Raw genomic sequence first — 19,370 nt, forward strand, 5'->3', positions numbered from 1 at the left:
TAAAAACAATCTGCCCATGATTATAATTAAGAGTTAATAAAAAAGGAAGAAGTACCATTCAAAATCTCAGTGACGCAAGCCTATGTCACTATCAAATCACACAGTAGCTAGAATGATGACAGTCATCAGTCTTTCAGAAGATAACCTGGCTGTATCCCTTTTCCTGTTAACACCCTGTAGATATAGTGTGTCATTAGTACAAATAATCTAGTGATAGGCCATGTAGTAGTACTGCTTCTGGAACGCCAGTTCACATGGTTACAGAATAGTATCTTGGTGTTCTCTGGAGACTAGATTGTAAATTTTTATATTCAAGGAACATATATTGTTGAGTTTTGTATTTTCAGTGTCTTTCTTAGTGTTTGGCATGTAATAGGTGCTTAATAAACATGTATTAAATATATGACAAACCAGAAATATCAGAGGAGGATTTCTGAGGTTCTTAAATACTTCACACAAAGTTGAGGATGTACTGAAAGATACAAATCTAATTGAATTGTTAGAAGCTCTCTAGATTGGAGGGGTAGGTAATGTTCTTCCTTTCATGATTCCTTCCAAGGCATGGAAGAGAAAAAGGCAATGGTCAACAGATTTATAATTCCCTTGGAAGACCAAGTAGCTATAGGTTTCTCTCTCCTTGCCTCCCTGCTCTTCTTTGCATCTACACCATTCCCTGCCTCCCAGGCTACAAGTAACATAGTCAAACAGGTGACAATGTGCTGATGAGGCCACAGAGACTGCATCATGTAAACAAGTTATGTAATCCTCCTTGGTACCCAGAGTACTACCACCACACATCTGTTTCAATTCATCAGTTGAGGGCTTGGGCCCAACTACATCAAACAAATCATCACTAGTATAATATTTGCTTAATTTGGGGGACAAGTCCTTTACTGCAGAAAGTATATTTCCCCAAGGCTTGCAAGGCATCTAATTTTTCTTAGGTGTTATTCCGCACTGTCTGTCTTCAGTGGCAAGTAAGTTTGTTTTCTTACAGATAAATTGCTTTGAGCTACAAATATTTCCATCCTGTCTATTTATATTTTATTTTTTATTATTATAGAATACAGTCATGCTGAAAATACTAGGAAATCATTATCTAGAGGTAAAAAGAGTTTTAAGAGATCATCCACTCCTCTCCTAAGCAGGTTTCTAATAATTTTAAAAGTCTGTTATTTAGTTAGCATTACTAATGCTAACAAAGACTTTGATTCTCCCTTGATGGTCTTTTTAGTGAGCACCATTTCAATGCAGCAATGGAGGCAGAAACCAGAATTTTCATAGGTTTAAAGTACAGAAGTGAAGGAAGTAAAATATAGACAACTGTTTGGAAACTTTGGTTCTGGAAAGGAGAGCTAAGACGAGATCTAAAAGAGAAAAGAGACACAAGGTCTCTTTTCTCTTTTAGATACTGTCTTTGAAGATAAGAGACTTAAGCCCAGAGTTTGGAAATTATTTGAAATAAAATTTTGATTTTATAATAAATATATTTGTATTTTATACAAAATATTTTTAGATGAATGCTGAATTGACCTTTTGGAACTATCACCTTACATTCTAAACCACATACACTTAATATGTAAATCTAAACATTACTATCTTCCAGCTACCTTTCCTAGACAGAAGGTAGATAAAAAGTATGTTAAATGTAATGCATAACAGACTGTCAACTCTCTCCTTTACTCATTGCTTCAAGTAAGATAGTCACATATAGAACTATAAGAAGTTTCTTGTTCTTATACTAATACTTTACATACACCAATGACACTGTGATCTATTAGAAAACAGTATGAGTCATGAAATTATTCTCTAGGCATATTAAATATTCTATATTCATAAGTCCTGTGATCAGTTAATAGTGAAATATCTTGGCTGAACAAGGATTTAATATGTACAGTTTCTCTATTATGACTTAGAAATCAAAGCTAAAATGTTAATGTATCAATTTAGTTCTACACCGGTAACGAGACAGTCAAATCCAAAAAACAGATGATAGCAAATTAAGATGAATTTCTGAAATAAAATGTGAGAAAGTGACAATAAAGTTCCTAATGGTGATTGTCTAGTTTCATGATTAAATCACTACCAGAAAGTCCAACTCAGTGGATTTCCAACTAAGTTAATTGATTAAAAAAATATACTATTCTGATCTGTTTAAAAAGTTAAAGTTAAATTTTTAAAACTACTGAAGAGGCTACATTCAATAAACTTTCTAAAGGTGAGCCAAATCCAGTTCAAAAAAGAAAGCAACCTGGTTGTGCATAGCAGTATACGTCATATATAAAAAACTACTTAAAATAATTAAGTATCTGGCACATCCCCAGTGCAAGGCCCAAATCCAGGCATAAGACTGGTAGGCAGCAAAATTGCTGGAGAAAAGTCTGCACGGTCCAGAAGTTTCTAACCCAACACTTAGATCATCTCTTTAATCATATCTCTATAGTCACGTATCCTTTAAAAACCTCCAAAACTGGCCAGGCGCAGTGGCTCACACCTGTAATCCCAGCACTTTGGGAGGCCGAGGAGGGAGGATCACAAGGTCAGGAGATCGAGACCACCCTGGCTAACATGGTGAAACCCCATCTCTACTAAACACACACACACATAAATATTAGCCTAGTATTGTGGCAGGCACCTGTAGTCCCAGCCAGGAGGCTGAGGCAGGAGAATCACTTGAACCCAGGAGGCAGAGGTTGCAGTGAGCTGAGATCGTACCACTGCACTCCAGTCTGGGTGACAGGGCGAGACTCTGTCTCAAAAAAACAAAACAAAACACACAAACAAAAAAAAAAACAACTCAAAAACTATGAATAACATTAAGATTTTTGTATTCCCCATCATTTCAAAGCAACTTAAAGGACAACTGTATGTATATAATAAAACTATCAATTAACTGAAAAAATAGCTGATACAAGAATTGATTTATTAAAAAAATTTAATGGCCAAACCACAAAATTGATGATGTTTTGACAGAAACTGTCTTCCAACTCCCCACTCCTATGCAACAATTTATCTGAAAAACAAGTGACTCTGAGATGACATGAAGATCAGAACTCTGAATACCTATAAAGTCTCTAAGGAGCTGATGACTTAAAAGTTGAAAGCTAAAAATTTACTAATATTTAAAAAGTAAATTTAGTATCACTGTATATCCTGAATCTTACCAAAATACAAAGCTGGGTTTACACTGACTGCATAGTTCAAAATAGGTTTATAATGTTTGTTCCCCCCAAGATGAAGTCAATTATACTTTGTGTAGAAAAAATAATTACTTACCGCTATAATATCTAATGTATTATCACAGACCTTTCGAATTTCATTATTCTTATCATGCATCAGGTCTATGAGATATGCTGGAGCCTCTGAATAAAAATGGTTAAAGATAGAAACTAAATAAAATTAATGCAAGATGACCAGAAACACTTAATATTTCATTTGTTTAAAAAAACAGGGATAGTAGGGACATAAAAAAAAGAAAAATCTAGATAAAAATGGATATGGAAAACAAAGTCAATAAATTCCAGGAAATACAAGACCCTGTTTCTGAATACATGAGGATCATGAACATAAATGAAGAGGAAGATCTATAGTTGTGTAGCTACAAATGCTTCTTAATCTATCCTGCTCTCCTAAAAATTCAGGAAAACTAATTTCATACAAAAATAACAAGAGAGATTCATGGTCAAAAGGGGAAGGCATACGACATTTTCACATAAAAGAAAGCTGCAACCTAATAATTCAAAAGAGATAAAAAGAATGAAAAAATAATTATATATATATAATTTTTATATATCCAAATGATTTTTATATATTATATATATTTTTATAATTAGATTTTTATAATTACGTGTGTGTGTGTATATATATACACACACACACACACACACACATTATATATATATATATATACACACACACACATATATATATACAAACAACACAAATCAGGATTAGAAAACCAAAGGAAATAAATATAATTCAGAAAAGAACCAAAAACACAAGTAAACATCATTTTGGATATATAAAAATTAAGATAACAAAAGAGTAAATAAACACAACAGATAAGTCCTCACAAAAAACCTTATGAGATGACCTATAAACAGGATTGTCTTTCAAAGAAGTTACCTAGGAAAACTACATTTTCATTTAACTATTTTCTGTAGTGGCTTCCACGGTCATGTAAATTTTAAGTAATTCTACACATAAAATATACCTTCAGAGACTCTCAACCCAAAAAAAATATTAAAAGTTCAAAGAAGACCCTGTAACAAGAAAACTTGCTAACTTTAACTCAGTGTTTCTCAAACTTATTTTACTATCATAGAACCTTTTTTTCAGTAAGCAGCTGTTAAAACTTAAGGAGTATGTTCCATGGAAGACAGCTGAGGAAAAATTAATTTATTCCAATTATTTTAACATTGTTTAAAAGTGTATTTGGAGTTTATCTTTCTGGGAAAGTCAGTTTGTAAACCATATTAAAAATACTTATTACATTCTCTACTGTTAGCTGTTAAGGCAGAACAGTATTTGTATTTTGATAGCCCATATTAATATTAACATTTCTCAAAACAGACTTGTTATTTATCAGACTTGACTCTTGGAAACTTTATATGGTTCCAGAATTTTTAATTTTTTGAGATAGGTCTCCCTCTGCCACCCAGGCTGGAATGCAGTGGCACAATCGTAGCTCACTGCAGCCTTGACTTGTCAGGTTCACACGATAACTCCTGCTTCAGTTTCCTGAGTAGCTGGGACTAGAGGCATGCAACACCATGCCCAGCTAATATTTTATCTTTTTATTTTTAGTAGAGATGAGGTCTCACTATGTTGCCCAGGCTGGTCTCAAACACTTGACCTCAAGTGATGCTCTCACCTCAGCCTCCCAAAGTGCTGGGATTACAGGCATGAGCCACTGTGCCCGGCCAATCGTACTGGATTATAATTTTATATTTCTTGTATATTAAACCTGTCTATCTCTCCAAAGAAACTATAAACTCCTTGAGGTCAAGGACTTTCTTATACATCTAACACATAAGCCAGTATCTGTTTAGATGGTCAAAGCTTGAGAAATGTGTGAATAAATGAAAGTTTAATTACATATAGTAAAAGAGTTAGCAGATACCAAAATTTTCAGCTTAAGGGACTGTGTGGATGACACAGTTGTTATTCACAATGAATACAGAAGGCATGACTGTTTTGCTTATCAGGGGAGGATGTTACCAATATTGAGTACCCTTTGGATGCAAGAATGATAAACTACCAGGTACTAAATACCTCTGTGTGTTGGGAACTATTGGCAATTTAAATCCATTAGTACTTACAACAACTCTATAAGGTAGGAGGCCTTTTAATTTTAATATTAATGTTACAGGTATTTTTTAGGTACATGATTGTATGCTAAGTAGGTTAAGTAACTTTTCCAAAGTCCTGTAGCTTAGTAAGTAGCAAAAGGCAATTTAAAATTAGGACTATTTGATTTATAATGCTCTTCAGGCTACAGCATGCTATGCTCCTTTAGGTAGGTGGAAGATATCCAAGTGGCAGATAGCAACAAATGCCTGGGGCTCAAGATAGGGGTTATGAAGATTAAATACTTAGCATATAGTTGGTAGCTAAACTCATGGGAATAGATGTGCTTTCCCACATAGAGTAAATAAGGTAAGATTAGAAAAGAACCAAGGTTAGTCCTAGGAACCTCTGGTATTTAAGGTATGTTAATAGAGAAGGAAGTTCTGATATGTTTGCTAAGTTTCTTAGGAATCATAACCTGACTAGTTAATAAAATTGTTCTCATTATATTCTACCTATATACTGATTTGGGGTCAAGAGGTTCCATGGAAAACAGGTTATCTTCTAAATTTATCTCAAAACTTAGTGTTTTCTACATTATTTCAAAATTTGCAAGAAAAAAACCAAAGATGCATCCTTTCTGAATATGTGAAATATTGCTATCTACTGTAAACACTGAAAGGATACGTGTTTCCTTGATTATGACGTCTCTCGTGGCTTGGTGGAAAACCATTTGGTAGAAGACATAAATTATCTGACATACAAATTCATCATCTTCTTGTTGAGCTGTAAGTAAACAAAAAATTCAAATGAAGAATACTATGTTTATATACCAAATTTTAAATCATTGAGGGGAATAATATAGAATGAGAAAAACTAAAAGTGATAAGGAGATAAGTAAGCAGAAATGGATTAAACTAACTTCTATGTTTCTAATGTAAAATGGTAACAGTTACTACCACCTGTTTTGTACATAAGAATTCTTTAAACAATTCTAATTTGTAAAATAAACCTGGTTCTATTTTGTCTTTATAATGTTGACTTCACAGGAGAAAAATAATTCTTAAAAATCGTATCTTCTAAACTTTAGGTAGAAACTGAACTATCATAAAAAGGTATTTCCTTATGTTAAATAATGTTCACAAAATTAAACTTTACATATTGGCATGAAATAATAAGTAATTTAGTTTCCATCTAATTAATTATAATAGTAAAAAGTTACATAATAAAGGCCACTTAATAAATGTTTAATACCATACAAATAGTAACTTAACAGCTGATGTCCACTGATTAATATGTAATAGAAAAAGCATAATTGCTTATAGAAATCTAACCTTAAGTAATGGTTGTAAAATTAGATTTAATAGTATAGTTTGCTACCAACTCTTGGTAAAAGTTCAATGACATTTTAGAAACAGATTTTTAGGTCAACAGAGTATCAAACCAGTTGTACAGAATAAATTGTGGGTCCCTTAAAGTTCAATTTGTCCCAAGTGATCTCCCTCACTGACTTGCCAAGGTACTACTCCCTCAAACAAATTGGGCTAAATTTCTCACTATTAATTACTATATTGGTATACAGTATTCCCTCACTTAATACCAAAGGTTTCAATCTTGAAAATCCATATATTTCTTAAAAAGAGTATTATAAAGTCTCTGCCTGTGATACTCTCATGTCAGAGAACACCAAAACATAGTAAAACACTCTGAGCTAGCTGTGTCAGATCGCTTTATAAAGCTCTCTTGATTATAATCACTGTGGGACAGCAATTCCAGGATGCAGGTCATTTTGCTTCAACTTTCTTCAGTTCTCCACAAAATCTTCATTCTCACTCTGTCAACTACGTGTCTTTACTTTCACCTCCCAACTACTTAGTCTTTCTTTTAATTATTTCTGATCTGCAAACTTCTGGCTGTGAGAAGAGTGTACCAAAGTAAATACAAATACGCTCCATTTTGGAGAAGGAATACTTCAAATATGGGGCATTATCTCTAGATGACCTATTAAAATAAATCATATTAAGGAACTTACAAATTAAATAAAAAAAAATTCAAAACAGAAAAATGTGCCAAAGGCTTAAACAGGCATATCTTTGTATTCGGTATCCCTAAATGGTCAATAAACATAAACAGGTGTTCAACTTCATTAGTCATTAGGGAAATGCAAATTAAAATCATAATGACATACCAGTATGATGGCTACAATTGAAAGGACTGACAATACCCAGTATTGGAGGTGATGTGGAACAACTGCAGGTCTCTTACATTACTGGTAGGAATGAAAACTGGGACAACTACAGATTGGCACAGTTTACTAAAGCTAAACACATACACACTGTGTGACCCAGCCATTCTACTCCTATGTGTATACCTGATAGAAATGAGTACATATGTTCGCCAAATAAAAGCTTTCAAAATGTTCATAGGAGCATTATTTATAATAGTCCTCCTCCTCTCCACAAAAACCTAACTACTATCCATCAGTAGTAGAAAGGATAAATGGTGGTATATTCATATAATAAGATATGATATACAACAATGAAAATGAACAAACTTTCGTATACAACATAGATGAATGTCACAGTATAAGGCAGAACAAAATAAACTAGATTCCACTTGTATAATAAAGTTCAAAACCAACCAAAATTAATCTAGTGGTGACAAAAGAAACTGTCTTTTGTTTCAAACTAACCACTTTTTTTTGAGGCGGAGTCTCGTTCTGTCACCAGGCTGGAGTACAGTGGCGCGATCTTGGCTCACTGCAACCTCCACCTCCTGGGTTCAAGCGATTCTCACGCTTCAGCCTCCCGAGTAGCTGGGACTAAAGGTGTGCACCACAATGCCCAGCTAATTTTTGTATTTTTAGTAGGCACAGGGCTTCACTATGTTGGCCAGGATGGTCTCATCTCTTGACCTCGGATCTGCCCTCCTGGGCCTCCCAAAGCGCTGAGATTACAGGTGTGAGCCACAGCGCCTGGCCCCAAACTAACCACTTTGAAGGAGGTGATAACGACTGAGAGGAGGGAGAAAAGGCACTTCTAAGGTACTGGCAATGTTTTATTTTCTTCCATGAGTGATAATAACATGGGTGTGCTTACACTGAAAATACATTGAGCTATACTTAAAATTTATGTATGCTATTATATATTCTAAAAGTCTAATAAAATTAATACAAAATGCATATATATCATACCTAGTACAAGACGAACTGAGATGAGAGTATCTTCTTCAGGCATCTCATATTAGCGTTTTTCACTTCTGTACTATTGGGTAGTTATGATGTGTAAGATCCTAGGGAATTGGCCCTAATAAGATTCAGATAAATTTTGTATGCAATATGGAGAAGAATGAGCCCTGCCCCTTAAGAGCAATATAAATGCAAGGGGAAAACTCTAGGCCTACACTCTCAAATACTGTAGCCATAAACTACTGAAGCTAATTAAATTAATTCAACAATTCAGGTGATCAGTTGTAAGAGCCACTGTTCAAGTGTTCTACAGCTGCATGTGCTGGACAGCACATATATAGAACATTTTCATCAACTAAGAAAGTTCAGAGAACTTAGAAGGCAATTCTGTCTGGATCTAAAAGGGAATATGATGTTTAGAATTAGCTTCCAAATGAACATTCCTACTTAGAAGTCAAGTTATAAAAAACAAGATTTGCACAAGAGAAGAGATCCAATTCAAACCAACACAAAGCTCAACAGAAAGAAGTTATATAATACAGTGGTCCTTCCTTATCTGTGTTTTTTCTTTCCATGGTTGTAGTTACCTGTAGTCAACCGTGGTCCAAAAATATTAAATGAAAAATTCCAAAAATAAACAATTCATACATTTTAAATTGTACACAATTCTGAACAGTGTGATGTAATTTCCCACTGTTCCACTCTGTCCCATCCAGGACATGAATCATCCTTTTGTCCAGTGTATTCAGGATGGACATGCCACCCACCCATTAGTCCCTTAGCAGCCATCTTGGTTATCAGGTCAACCAGCGCAGTACTGCAATGCTTGTATTCAAGTAACCCTTATTTCCTTTAACAATGGCTCCAAAGCATAAGAGTAGTGATACTAAGCATATTCTTATAATTGTTCTCTTTTATTATTAGTTACTGTTGTTAATCTCTCACTGTGTCTAATTTATAAATTAAACTTTATCATAGGTATGTTTAGAAAAAGACAGTATTTATAGGGTTTGGTAGTATCTGCAGTTTCAGGCAACTGCTGAGGGTCTTGGAATGTATTCTCCTTGATTAAGCGGTGACTACCGTATTGGTTGTTCAAGGCTGGTGAGGAGAGTACTTTTGTAAAATTGGTCCTGAACTTCTTACAGCAACGTTCTTACCTTTGAAAGCTAAAGATCTTTGATACTACTCTATCCAATTCCAGTTAGCAGTATATTTAATTCATTTTTCTTGATTATGTAAGTTGCTATAAAACAATTAATGTAATGAGAAAAACAGACTGCAGACTCTGCATTTTATATTTAAATATTTAAATCAGTAAGTTGTTTAGATATTAACATAAAAATAAATTAAGGTTATTTACCATTTAGCAATTCAATGAGTGCAGGGATTATCCCAGATTTGGCTAGCAATGCAGCACAAGAGTCATCCATGGATACAGTTCCAATCATTATAACCACTTCTAAAACAAGGTCATCTTCTGCAGCACCTAGTGCAGTCAAACCATAGAAAGTTTTCACTGAAATATCCTGATCCAAATTCATTCATAGTATCAAAATTTAAATACACAGAAAGGATACTAAAAGCTATTAAATCAAGTCATATGAATCACTGACATGCTATAAATTTGTCCTTTTTCCAAATTTCCATGTTTGCTGATGATAGTTTATGATAGCAGTGGGGCGGGGGGCGTAAGCAGCAGAAGAGTAGAAATGAGCCTTTGAGAGTACAACTGAATCACAACATGGACAAAGAAAATAAGACTCATTTGAATGCCTCAAAGACCTTTGCGTGTGTGTATGTATACGTAGAGGAATGGCATTTGGTAATTTTAAAAAGATAGAATTTACCAAAAGAACACAAAGGTAAAATAGGAAACAAACTAATATTAAGAAAACACACTGTTAGGAGAAAGAGAACATATATATAAGAGGAAATCCAATGACCACCTTGCTGGAAGAAGAGAGCTGTAAGAAGAAATGGCTTTTCCTAACATAATAATACAACAGTCACACAATACTGCTCTAGCAGCCTTATCCATAACAGAAAGGAATAACTTAGTGAATATGTAAAAGTGAAATACTTAGCACAGACCTGGTTTTAGTTTATCCTTGAGGTACGGAACCAACTTATATTCTTTAAGAACCAATTCCCAGTCTAAGTCGGGAATGGTCAAGTTTGCAAGAGTTCCCAAACATTCAATCACAAACTCCTCTTCTTCATCATTAGAGATCTGGGCTGCAAGGTCCCCAACATAATCCTGAATAAAACAGAATTATAATATAAAGTTAAAATATTATTTTTTATTTAATCTAATATTTAACCCACAGTAATCTAACAATTTAACCCATGGAAAGAAAAAAATCAATATCAAATGTGATTTTCTTGTTTTAATAATCTTGAGCTAAATTGCTAAAGAAGCCTATGGTGAACTGATTTAAGGCAAGAAGACTGTACTGGGGTGGAGGGATTAGGGTAAAAATCACAAAACAAAAACAACATTGAAACATAGGTTGAGATGTCTAGGTGCTAAACTAACAAAGAAGTTGATAACGTTAAGAGCAATTTGGACTATAAATTAATATTGGACAAGATCCCAGTAAGTATTTCCAAATGTAGCAATTTCAATTCCAAGTCTATTTTATTAGAAAGCCAAAATAATACTTACAATAAACAAATTTTTAGTTGGTCCATCATGCTGAGAAATGTTTCTAATCATTTTCATCAGCAATGGATCCTTAAACTTCAGCGCCCTCTTCATGAGCATCTTCAGCCCATTTCCTGAAACAGAAAGGTCCCCCAATAAAATGAGGGTTAACTTAAGTTTAATAATTTTTTGTTTAGTTCTCAAAAAAAAGTCACAGCAATTTGGTAAAATGCATAACTCTTAAGGGTACAATTTGATTAATGTAGATGAACGTATTTACCTATGCAACACATACTACATATCAACATACAGAGTATTTTCATTCCCTCCAATAAGTTCACTTGTGCCCCTTCCCAGTCAATCCTGTTTCCCAGATACAATCACTTTTCCTCTTTCCTTTTGCCTGTCTCATTTTTAAACATAAATAAGTTTTGCCTGATATGGAACTTCATATAAATAGAATCATACAGTATGTGTTATTTTGTGTCTACAACATCTACTACAAATGTTAAAAACATAAATACTTTTTCTTTTTTTGAGACAGAGTCTCGCTGTGTCGCCAGGTGCCAGGCTGGAGAGCAGTGGCGCGATCTCGGCTCACTGCAACTTCCACCTCCCAGATTCAAGCAATTCTCCTGCCTCAGCCTCCCACGTAGCTGGGACTACAGGCACACGCCGCCACACCCGGCTAATTTTATTTTTAGTAGAGACGGGGTTTCACCACATTGGCCGGGATGGACTCGATCTCTTGACCTCATGATCCGCCCACCTCGGCCTCCTAAAGTGCTGGGATTACAGGTGTGAGCCACCGCGCCCGGCCCATAAATACTTTTGACTCAGAAAAATTGTACTTCTGGGAATGTATCCAACAATATAAAAATGAAAATGTATAAAGATTCAGAGAAAGGATAATCACTACAGCACTGTTTGTAAGAGGAAAGAAGTGGCAACAAACTATATCCATAACAGTGAAGTAAACTATGGCAAAATTCTTTAATAGTCAATTTTGCAGTTATTAACAAATGTGCTTTATAAAAGTATTTAATCACATAGAATGATATTATTTCAAGATATTACTAATTTTAAAAGAATATATCATGATATACAGATAATCACATTTTTATTTAAAAATATGCAGAAGTATTACACTAAAAGATTATCTGTGGATGATAGGAATAAAGATTTAAATTTTTTCCTTTTTGCTCATTTGTGCTTTTTATTAAAAACACATACTACTTTTCAAATAAGGCAAAAACTATCAGGCAGACTCTGAAACATCATAATGTATGACGGGTTATTTTACCAAGATATTATAGAAACAATAATCTAATATATTTGTATTTTATTACCTTATATTGTAATAGACTGCTTTGCAAAGAAAAAGTTTCATTTTATCTAGAAAATGTTTTCGGTTAAGCCTAACTCACCATGGTTTATAAAATGTTACCAAAAGGTTAAGTGTCTGCATTCATGATGTAAGAATATTCTATCTGACCTTTAAGGATTATAGCTATAATGAAGAAATTATTTAATTCTTAATTCCTTATTATCTATTTTCCATCATATGACAAATGCCATGTGCTAAGAAGGTCACCTACACTCAAAGGCACTAACCTTCACAGATAAGCTGTACATTCCTTTTGTTAGCAGCAAGATTAATGCAGAAAGAAATGAGTTCCAAGTCAATTCGTTCATCTGAACATTCAAATAGCATCTTCATTAACTAGCAGGAAGAAGAGTGCATATTTTACTCAAGAAAAAAAAAACAAAAATAGAAGCAATATTTTTATCATAAGGTGTTACCTTAGATTACACATTGGAAATAATATAATTATTTACATTTTACCACATAAAACTGGCAGGCATTCACTGTTAAGTAACCAGATGAATAAACAGTTAATGGACTCTTAGATACTCAGAATTAAATAAGAACTTCTAAGTACAGTGTAGAATATAAGAGAAATATTAGATAAAACATCTGTCCTTAAAGAATCAAACATATTATTTGGAAGCAGAGCATTCCAAGCAAAGAAAATAGCTTATGCAAAGGTCACAATGCAGGAAAAAACAGCACTCTATGAACAACTAAAAGCAAGCAAGCATTGTTGGTGAAAGGGAACCCAATGGTTTTAAGAGATAAGAAGGTAAAAACCAGATCATGCAGTGTCTTGAAGTACATGGTAAAGATTTTGGCCTTCGTGCTAAGGATAATGGGAAGCTACTAAAAGCTTCTAAATAGGAAAGTGTCAGGATAAAATGTGTGCCTCAAAAAGATTTAGCCAGTGTAGAAAATAGAATAAACTTGCAAGAAAATATGGGGAGCCATGTAGGAGGCTAGAGGAAAAGTCCCAGTGAGAAGATGGCTGCCTGGACTAGGTAGAGATAAAAGGATTGATTAGACATATATTTAGAGAAGAAAACCAAAATGAAGTTTAATAATAGACTAGGCATTATGGTTAAAGGAGAGGAGTTGTCAAAGATGACTTCCAGGTTTATGCACTGAGCGATGACATACATGCTGATGCCAACATCCACCAAAAAGGAGAAACTAGGGTAGAAGAAAACTTTAAAGGGAAGATAGTAATTTTGGTTTTAGATATGCTGAGTTTAAGCTGTTTATGTGATAGTCTAGTGCAGACATTCAGTAGGAAGTTATAAATGCAGGCCTGAGTTTAGAAGAAATGTCTGGACTGGAGGTATAATTTTAGGAACTGGCATATATGGTTGAAACTGAAGCTGCAGGCTAAATCCAATCACTTGGGCATAGGTATCAAACGAGAAAAGAACTTTTTTAGTGATAAGAGAAAAGGAAGGAAGGTCTGAGAAGCAGCAGACAAAAAGGTAAGAAGGAAAAGGCAGGCTACCTAAGCCATTTAGCAGTAATCCAGATCTGTCATCATGAGAGATAGATGCTATAATAAAGGACAAATAAAGAAACTTCATGCTATGTTTTGGAGAAGTTAGTCTTCTATTATTGTCAAATCACCAAATTAACTTGGTGTATAGTACGTAAAGAGAGTCTTCTCTCAGCCCAAATTGTTAACAACAAAGAGTAGTTATTCCTAAAATTTAAAATATGAAAACTTCTTTTCTTTTATCTCAGGGCAATACCTTTTTAAAACAACATGCCTTCGTGAATCCAACACAGTGAATAATAAATATTTATATATTTTAGACCTCATTCTGTTAAATCTTGTTTTGATTAGTGTTAGTTCAAGATGACTTCTGCATTTCAAAAATATGTGGTCAACATATAAAAATCAATCACATTTCTATGTGTTAGTAGTGAACAGCTGAAAACCAAAATTAAATTTGGTTAAATTAATTAAAAAACATAATATCACTCGAATTATTAGGTATATTTCTAAGCACATACACTGATCTGTATAATGAAAATTACAAAACACTGTAGCAGGTGAACGGCTGGCATGTATCATGTACTCCTCCTAAGAACAGATCTTTAACACAAATATTACCACAGATGGAATCTCTGGGTAAGAATCATTACTACTTAATAATGCTACAGAATAAAAAAAGATTCAAGGGCAAAAATAAAATAATCTTAATTTACTGGATATATATTTAACAGATTTCACTACCTATCTGCCCAATTAAAATTAAATTACAAATAAAATTGCCAATAAAAATTAAATTAAAAATTACCAAAAATGTAGGTGACAATCCTCTAATTAACTGGTATGTTTTCTAAACGGTAATTAAAAACCTACTATAGATTTTTTTTCAAACTGAGAATCGGTTACAATGAAGCAAAGTTTCAAGCAAAGTATGTATTGCTAACCAAAATTATTTATTTCAAATCAATCTTTGTAGTATGAAAATTACTCTTAAACACAGGGCTACAGGTTATTATTTTAGAAGGTAAAAAAAATTTTTTAAGTAATTTCCATACTAAATTCTACCTAGAAATAAAAATAATCAGAAACTAGATTTTTAGAAAATAATGCATGGCTTGAAAACTTACTCAACTTCCATTCCTCAAATCAAGCTAAATTAGGACTAAATATAAATGGAATGTATAATGATATAGAATTAGTTTTTCATAATAAGAGAGATAAACACTTCAATTTTAATTAAAGCTTTCAAATTAAAAAAAAAATAGTGCAAACTCCAAATGAAAGAGTATGTCTTTGATTGCTATCATGGCACTTCAAAAGTAAGTGTAATTGCTGAGAACTAGAAAATATTAAAACTAGATTTGTTCGTTTTAACTATGTCCATTGTCATCTTTTACTAATTTAACAGAAAAGCACTAAAAGGGCTTCAGCCTGTGCCATGAAGAGGCAATAGTGTTCAATCAGACAAGTCCCATATTGAGTATCAGATACCAAAGACCCATGACTGAAATCACCGTGTCTAGACTCTCTGGCACCTGACTTCACTTATTTACCAGTGACCAGAGGCCAACCCCCACAGCTCTCTGTATTCACATACAACTCTACGACCCCCGCCCCCTACCCAAACATCTTTGAATGATTATACCAGAACTTTGCATGCCTCAGGAATCTCTTCTGACTGGCTACTCCCTAACTCTCCTGTTTGAAGTGATGCTCTGGTTTCTGAACTTCAGCAGATAATGGCAGGCAAGAGCAAAGGGGGCTGTCAGAAAGGACGTTTACCAGCATTCAGCTAAAAAGAAGCATGTAGATCAAAGGGGGACATACAGGACAACTGTGGTGGAAAACATGTGGATCACTATGAAGATTCTTGCACACTGTTCTAGGATAAAATATTAAATAACATCATGACATCACTACCTAACCATGTACTTCGGCCGTTCTATTACTAATAAATACTTTTATAAGCATCTGGATGGCATTTGCACCCATTTAAACAAAACATGCATCTCAGAGGTCTAAATAACAACGAACTGTTAATGTGTACTTTTAACTATTATTAGAATACAATCATTAATTCCTGGCTATCCTCAAGTATGCTTACCTGAAACAATCTACCCATTAAGACCATTAAGATCGTGTATAAAGACCTGACCTGGCTCCTAAATTTTACAGAACAGTGATACAATAGGATAAGAAAGTTAAAATACGTTGGATAACTAGAGGCAATAAAGTACAAAGGAAGCAAAGCAATATAATATTGGGAGAGATTATGAGGCATGTTGTATATATAATGACCTACTCTGGATGTCAAATATTTTTTCAAAGTAAATTCTAATCTAATTACAGGTTTATCCTATAAAACACATAAAAGACAGGCAGTATTTAAAATTGACTATGAATGGATCAAAATGATGAGAAAGATTTTATTAAGAATATCTGACTTTCATATAGTTTACAGTTTATAAAGCTCCTTTAATATACGTAATAAAGATGACTATACTCAATTTCTTTTTCATCACTGAAATGAATATGAATTACTACTAGGCCACTGCTCTCTTACCTTCAAAGTCATGTTATTTGCAATATATGAAGATTTTTTACCAAGCAAACAATACGCATAATTATAAAAAGAACAGAATATTACATTAACTCCAAGATATTCCAACCTGGGTTATGACTTTAATAAGTTAATCAGCAGCTGATTAAACTCAGAAGTGAATTTAAAGCTTTATTGGCATTATAAACATTACTTTGAGTAGCCAATACTTCTAAAGGAGTATCTTTTTAATTCCTGAAGGAAACTTGGAAATTTCATTTAATTTCTGACTTGCTTTCCATGATTCTTTCATTTTGCAATTAAGTTGGCACTGGGTGGCAATAAAACCATGTCAACTTTTCTCCTTAAAGATGTAAAATTTGGCACTGTAAAGTACAAGTTATAGGCTGGATGCCACATTAAAATTGGGAACAAATATATTGTACAGTATTATTTATTTTTCTCAAAATACCAGCTCACATAGAAGCTTCAGGATGTTTAAAACATAATTTGGCAACATAACCTTATTCCCTTAAGGGTTGAAATTTCAAAAAGAAAAATAAATGGGAAAAAGAAAACATCGAAAATCCTTTATGTCCTAAATTTGGAAAATATTGTCCATGAAATACGGATTACACATGTACTGAAAACTTCATTGCATACATGTTTGATGTTAGAAAACTGTCTGGTAAGAAAACATGTATGGATATTGTTCCTGAAAAGATAGGGGAGAACTTTCTCTATACAAAGTTTTAAATTGCAATAATAAGATCTAAAAAGTAACCTAGACAGACTCTTATTTCTGATTCTTTCATTTAAAATAAAGTTTTACATTTTATATTTGAGATTATGCATTCTAGAAGAATAGGATAACTTCAAATTCAAAATTGTATAAATAAGTTTCCTATTTCTTCTTGGTTTACATTTAATTCTCTTTTATTTAATGCTATTCTCTTTAAGATCTAAACATGGATAAAAACAGTCAATCTCGGCAAGAATATTATTTTTTTGGCAGCTTTCCAGTTCATATCCTGTGGTCAATGAAGCTCTGACTCTAAATGAAATCAGAAAAGGAACACCCTTTGAAACTGCAAAGCAGAAACCTTTAGAACACATGGAGTGAGACTGTAGTAAATCACCTGTAATCTCCCTTTGACATGGCTACTCTTTTATTGAAAACTTGACAAAGAGTTTGATTACACTTTGCATTGAGTACAGTCTGACATGCATTATCTCTATAAGACACCCTGCCTTGCTAGATAAGATATGCTGTGTATTCTTTCAGGAATATCTATTTCCTATAAACAAGCATAATTTGCTTATCCCTTGATATAAAAGTCTAAGAAATTACCCTTGAGAGTTTATCAATGTTTTAAATATATGTAGGTGAAGTGTTAAAATTCTCAAATAGCAAATTCACTATTAGTACTGTTTCATTTAATTTGGAATGAATGGAAGAATAGTCAATTAGAATTAATAAAGAGAAAAATTATAGTCTTTTTTTTTACTACATATTATTTTTCAAGTAACATGCATTTAATAATTCTTTTTAGACTAAGAAGGAATTGTGTAGTAGAGGTCTTAAGAGGAATTACTTTTATAAGTATGACTTGTTCATATTCTTCTGTTTTTAAAAGTACACTACTTTATTGTATATCATACAATCTATAATTTTTCTATTTTAGAAAACTATTTTATAAAAAATGTTGTAATATTAAAAATCAACCCAACCAGTGTTCCAATCATCATAATTCAAATCAGTGGAAGGTAGTTTCATAAAGATTAATGACACAATAGTGATTTTATGAATGTTAATTCCCTAGGAGTAAAATTATACGATGTACAGAATCTCTACTCTTACAACACACAGTCCATGTTAAAAAAAAAAATCAATAGACTCGTTCAAGACAAATAGACGTAACATATGATACATAACTAGCCACTGAATCCTAGCAAAAATCTTTCTTGAGAGCAGCAGTATAAAAATGAAAGAATTTTGAGGAAACATTTTCCCATTAGAGAATGCAAAGCAATTAAAACTATTAATATTAAACATAAAATTAAAATACACATGACAAACTTGAGCAATATTTGTAATACAAAATTAAAATAGTTATTATATACATTGATCTTATTTGTTAATAATAAAAATATTGATGCATCACTTTAAATATTGTGAAGTCCCATTTTGATAGCTCACACTTGCAATCCCAGAACTTTGGGAGGACAAGTGGGGAGGATTACTTGAAGCCAAAAGTTCGAGACTATCCTGGGCAACAAAGTAAGAATCTGTCTGTATAAAAAAAATTTTTTAATGTAAAAATTAACCATTCATAGTGGTGTACACTTGTAGTCCTAGCTATCCAGGAAGCTGAAGCAGGAAGACTGCTTGAGCCCAGGTATTTTAAGGCTCCAGTGAGCTATGATTGTACCACTGCATTTTAGCTTGGGCAACAGAGCAAGACCCTGTCTCTTAAAAAAAAAAAAAAAAAAGAAAGAAAAGGAAGAAAGGGAGAGAGAGAGAAAGAAAGGGCAGAGGCAGAGGCAGAGGAAGGAAGGGAGGAGACATGAATGATTTGTAACAGAATATGGTTAATAAACATAGAAAAAAATGTTCAACCTCACCAATATTCATGGAAATGCAAATAAAAAGAAATAATGAACCACCACATATTTAGAAGAACAATAATAACTAACCAGTGTTGTTAAAAATTAAATGCTAGCTGGAAATAAAAACTTACAATTTCTTAGAAGATATTTTGGCCAAAACAAAAACACAAGTCTTCATTATCTTTTGACTTAGTTATCCTACTTTTAGGAATTTAAACTAAAGAAAAATTCAGAGATGTGGGG

At 33.2% G+C, this 19,370-nt stretch overlaps 1 protein-coding gene across 3 annotated transcripts in view; it reads right to left on the reverse strand.

Moving 5' to 3' along the window:
* Positions 1 to 19,370, reverse strand: part of KIFAP3 (kinesin associated protein 3) — a 144,637-nt gene that overhangs the window by 46,363 nt on the left and 78,904 nt on the right. For all 3 annotated transcript variants that reach the window (XM_012444618.2, XM_012444619.3, XM_064370723.1), the window contains exons 12-17: positions 12,738 to 12,846; positions 11,145 to 11,257; positions 10,571 to 10,736; positions 9,840 to 9,965; positions 5,977 to 6,075; positions 3,277 to 3,362 (exon numbers count right to left, since the gene is read on the reverse strand). In XM_012444618.2, the coding sequence (XP_012300041.1) occupies positions 3,277 to 3,362; positions 5,977 to 6,075; positions 9,840 to 9,965; positions 10,571 to 10,736; positions 11,145 to 11,257; positions 12,738 to 12,846 (699 nt within the window). The remainder of the gene's footprint in view (positions 1 to 3,276; positions 3,363 to 5,976; positions 6,076 to 9,839; positions 9,966 to 10,570; positions 10,737 to 11,144; positions 11,258 to 12,737; positions 12,847 to 19,370) is intronic.

This window comes from Aotus nancymaae, unplaced genomic scaffold, assembly GCF_030222135.1.
Source record: "Aotus nancymaae isolate 86718 unplaced genomic scaffold, 86718_ANA_hifiasm-v0.15.2.pri h1tg000108l, whole genome shotgun sequence".
NCBI classification, from domain to species: Eukaryota; Metazoa; Chordata; class Mammalia; order Primates; family Aotidae; genus Aotus; species Aotus nancymaae.